The sequence below is a fragment of the Rhinichthys klamathensis genome, unplaced genomic scaffold, assembly GCF_029890125.1.
Source record: "Rhinichthys klamathensis goyatoka isolate OS25496 unplaced genomic scaffold, OSU_Roscu_1.1 h1tg000232l_1, whole genome shotgun sequence".
NCBI lineage: Eukaryota > Metazoa > Chordata > Actinopteri > Cypriniformes > Leuciscidae > Rhinichthys > Rhinichthys klamathensis.
In genome coordinates this window covers 2,966,902-2,971,640 of record NW_026606756.1, presented here as the reverse complement: position 1 = coordinate 2,971,640, position 4,739 = coordinate 2,966,902, and the positions used below count along the sequence as shown (strand labels likewise).

The window sequence follows — 4,739 nt, the reverse complement described above, 5'->3', positions numbered from 1 at the left end:
CCGCCTCGGTGGGGATAATCCCCATCCATTAATATCCAAATGCGCGATTCAAGAAGGAGCTAATTACAGTTAAGTCGCTGAAATAGGAAAATACTTCAAATCCTCCGTTTCAAACCTCATAACCTCGAGTTAGCGTTTCCCATGCCTTTCAAAACACACACTGAAACCGTTTCCGCACAGAAAAGCTTACAACATGACATTTCTAATATCATTTACAATATTAACACTCCATTGTTTTCAAAGAAAAATGAAAAGTTGACGGTAAAGTTGCAGCGGTTCATTTATTAGCCAAAATATAGACTTTCTTGTACAATTTCGGATCACAAGTATATACATTTTCTTTACGTTATATACAAAACAGTTCAACATCAAATCCTCACAGAGCTTACAAAAGAAAATGGGACTCACAGACTACTTGGCCTGACAGCATTAACATCAGCCATTGTACACAGGACATGCTTACAATGTAAGTATACAGAAGTGAGTTATTTTTATTTTACATTCCTTACACAGGTTAAAATGGGAAGTAAACAAAAAGGAGAGAAAAGACTACGAGGACGAGAGGGCGGATAATACCATGGCAGCTTCGAGTTGGTTCTGGGGCCTATGGGGATATAAAAGGGAAGCATGAAAAAACACGGGGCCAACACAAAACTAAATCTGCAAGCAAACTCAACATTCTGAAATTATGCCATCGACGCACTGGAGATTTATTGGTTTGACATTGGTTTTATTATTGCACAAGCACAATATATAAATCATGTTTAAACCACGGTAGCCCGGCTATACCAGTACCCGAGCGCGTGACTAGAAGTCATGCATTAACATTGAAATTCAAATGCAAATTAACAATAACAATAAAAATGTTTTTTAAAAAAACTCGCTAAATTAAAGTACTGGACAGATAATAAGATCTCCGCTCTTACCGTCTTTGAACAGGATAGAAGGCTGTTTTTAGCAACTTTTTCTCTGCTTCCAAGGCACTAGATCTTTCTGAAATAATAAAACCAATAACAAAAACAAGAAAAGGGGGAAAAAATCAATGCAAATGCAAATTTATTATTTATGATTTCATTATTATTATTTTAAAAAGCAGAGTCTTTTTAAAAAGATCTTACAGCCAGTTGTTGAGAAAAGTTTGCGCCTAGAAATATCAAAATTCGCTCACACTAATACACCTTTTCAAAAGGCAACCTAAATACTTTTCCCACAAATTCAAGTGAACAGACTTTTTTCAGTATTTGAAAAGGACAAAATAAAAGACAAAACAATATATATATATATATATATCAGATAAGTACTCTCCACTAGACAATTGCCTTTCAAGTGTAATTCATTCTTTTCACTTGAATTTTTCACAGTAGTGATCTAATGAAAATGGATTTAGGGAAGAATTAGAATGGTGCCTTTCCAGTCTGTCAGGACAGTCTTAATGGTGTCAACAAAAAGCATTATTTGCACATATCTGCGCTTCTCAGTGTGGGTGACATGTACCTGTGACTGTGGACTCGGAGTTTTGACTCCTGTCCTCTGCTTGTCTGCTGTACAACGCAAGGCCATTCGCCGAAGCCTGGTTACTGAGTCCTAAGTAGTGGTTTGAGTTCAGCAAAGCGAGCTGGTGTGCGGTGAAACCCCGATTTGTCCAGCTCTGGATTTTCCCTACGGGACACGAAAGGAGTCTGTGAGGAGTTATGAGGGTCTGAGTGGCGGACGCAGCGGAAGTCCCGTTCATCAGAGGAGATTTTCGTGGATTGTCTGGAGTTGTAGCAGTCTCTGCCAAAGACCAGATCTTAGGTTTTGGAGCTGGAGGTGGGTTGTTTTCCGAGGGCGGAGAGTTGATGATGGCCTGGTTGAGTTTGACCGGCTCACCGTTGGCGTGTTCTAAACTGTTGTGGTTGTGATGATGATGATGATGATTGTGATGGTGAAAATGCTCTGCGCGGTCGCCGTGAATCTCTTTACCGTCTTTCACAATTGCTTTGAACAACCTTTGCTCCGGTCCTTGTAAATCCTCATAGCCGTCCGAAATTTCGGAGTCGCTCCTGCCGTCCAGTTTCAAATCAGAATGCAGTTCGTCCTGCTCGTCTAAATCGTCCTTATTCTCAATATTCTCCGTGTCAATATTCTCCAAATCGATTTCCTCCTCGTCCTCGCGTTTGTCGCCGTCCTCTCCCTCGTGATCGCTGTTGTAAACATTTCCGTCTTCGTCCGTGCGACTCCGTGGGGCCCAGGTCATCTTGTTCTCTTTCTTTAGCCTCCTCCTGGCGTTGGCGAACCAGGTGGACACTTGAGTGAGGGTCATTTTTGTGATGATGGCCAGCATGATCTTCTCGCCTTTGGTGGGGTACGGGTTTTTCCGGTGCTCGCTTAACCAGGCCTTGAGTGTGCTGGTGCTCTCCCTGGTGGCATTTTTGGGTCTGGAAGGGTCTCCGAACTGGTACTGACCATATGGGTAAAAAGCCGGATGATGGTGAGCAAATCCAGGATGCTGGACGCCCGGACTGTCCTTCAGTTCGTACTGTGCGCCCTTAAAAACACAGAACACGGATCCAACATTAATGCGATTCACTATCATTATTCTTGGGCTGGCACATACTACGTTTTCTTGTACTCAATTGCAGTTCCCTGATGTATTGTTGCTGAATATATTAACTACGCAAATGATTTTCAGTCTATGCGAGCAATTAGCTATAAAAGCGAGGATTGAGATTTTTTTTTTAAAATATAGACCTAATTGACTATTAAATCGACTAGGCTACTTTGCACTTTTTATACTTTATATAAAGTATTCTAAATAAATGTACAAGATTTTGCAGCCACATATATTTATATTTATTCTGTGTGTGTGTGTGTGTGTGTGTGTGTGTGTGTGTGTATAAGCTTTACATAGGCTATCTGCTTTCATTCTGAAGACGTGTCAATTGTAGATTTTAGCTATTTAATTGAGCCTAATTGTGATTATAATCACAAGCGCACACACTCTACTCTTATTTTTGTTTTATACAGCTATCAATTAATTAATTTGCCTATATTTTCAATTCTTTTTGTATTTACCAAACGGGGTAAAAAACAAAGTTCACCACCGTTTTGCAAAACTAACATTCAATAATGATTGGTACTGAAACAAACCGAAGTAAAGGATTTTGTAACCTTTTTTTAATTTTTTTTTTTTAAGTTTACAACATTTGAGTTTGAAAGAGAAAGAACACCGCAAAACAATAAAATGATTACTCACCAGCTGGTTGAAAATGGACAGATCATTTGAATAAGGAAGAAAAGCTCCATAGCTTTGTGCGGCAGCGAAAGGTGATCCGTACATAGTGGAGAGAACATTAGAGAGCGCTCCGGACGGGCTCAGGTCTGTCCCGGCTCGGGCACTGCCTATCCCCTGCCTGTCCTGCGGGTATATGGGTCGGATGTACTGATATCCCAGCTGTGGGAAAGACATTGTTGTGGAGAAAGTCTACTGAAGTCACAAAAAGCGGCGAATCGCCCTCTTGGTGCGCACCACGATATCCACTTTACAGTGAGTACAAAGTGTCAGGGAAGTCTATATTTCCTCCGAAAGAGCCAGTGTAAACGATCCGATTGCGCTTTCCTCCCTTACTTCCCTATTGATCTGAATGGACTAAGGTCAGGTCCTTACAGATTGCTTTAGATTATTGGAACTCCTTTTTGTGATTGACATTTTAGTCGTTCAGAAGCTCCTCCTACTTATATTTCTCCAAGTCTCACCCCCACTTACAGATCCTCACTCTCCTCCCTCTCTCTCTCTCTCTCTCTCTCTCTCTCTCTCTCTCTCTCTCTCTCTCTCTCTCTCTCTCTCTCTCTCTCTCTCTCTCTCTCTCTCTCTCTCTCTCTCTCTCTCCCCCCTCTCTCGCTCCGCTCCTGCTCTCCGTCTGGATAAGTCCTCTGACGTCGCCATCTCTTATTTGAATGAGTTTCAGATCTCATTTTATGGCTCGCCAATCATTTCATTTGTTATTTGTTCGCCGCTTCAGCCCTTCCAATTTCTTGTGTTACTTCTCAAAAATTGTGATCATCCACAAAATGGTAAATATTTTATTCTTGTTGAGTCATTAACTTCACGCAGATCTTTTGTGTCTTTATTTTCCTCGCGTCTCTTCCACGTGAAACGTTAGAACGTGAAAGTTTAAATCGGACAAAACAGCTAGATTTGTGTGTTTGCTATTATAAAATAGGCTACTAATGGAAATTATGTGAAGAGTGTTTTAGTTCATCTAACACGGAACAAGCCAGTCGAGGTCCTCTGGCGCCTTTAGTGTGAAACATCAAAACAGTGGCTTTTTACCGTTCACCTTCAGAGTAAGTTGTCAAGAAACGAAAAAAAATAACAATATAATTTCGTAATGTGCGCTGTTGTGGATTTCAGCGAATTACAGTTTACTGTGGTGGATTTTAATTTGAACTATATAAAAGTATTATTATTATTATTGTCATTATTATTAGTCTACTATTACTACCACTGTATCAAGCTGTCTGGCTTCAATCTTTTGACGTATTAAAATATAATCGCAAATGTTTCAATTGCATTCATGTGTAAAAGCTTCTGTTCTTAAAAAAAAAACATATTTTGGGCGATTAACCTACAGGATTACTCTACAGATAGACAGATATCCACTGAAAATATCTGATATAATACGCACCCGTCTGTAAATAATACGGATTAAAACAAAGGACGATGATCACGATTGAAATTCCTTGAATCAATATATGAA

The 4,739-nt window shown here is 40.0% G+C and overlaps 1 protein-coding gene across 1 annotated transcript; it reads right to left on the bottom strand.

Moving 5' to 3' along the window:
- Positions 1-262: 262 nt before the first annotated feature.
- On the bottom strand, positions 263-3,729 carry irx3a (iroquois homeobox 3a). The gene is made up of 4 exons (XM_056265379.1): positions 3,236-3,729; positions 1,495-2,527; positions 927-993; positions 263-604 (listed from the first exon to the last, which is right to left on the bottom strand). Exons 1-4 carry the CDS (start codon positions 3,446-3,448, stop codon positions 550-552), a joined length of 1,368 nt encoding a protein of 455 aa, XP_056121354.1. The 5' UTR covers positions 3,449-3,729; the 3' UTR covers positions 263-549.
- Positions 3,730-4,739: the final 1,010 nt, after the last annotated feature.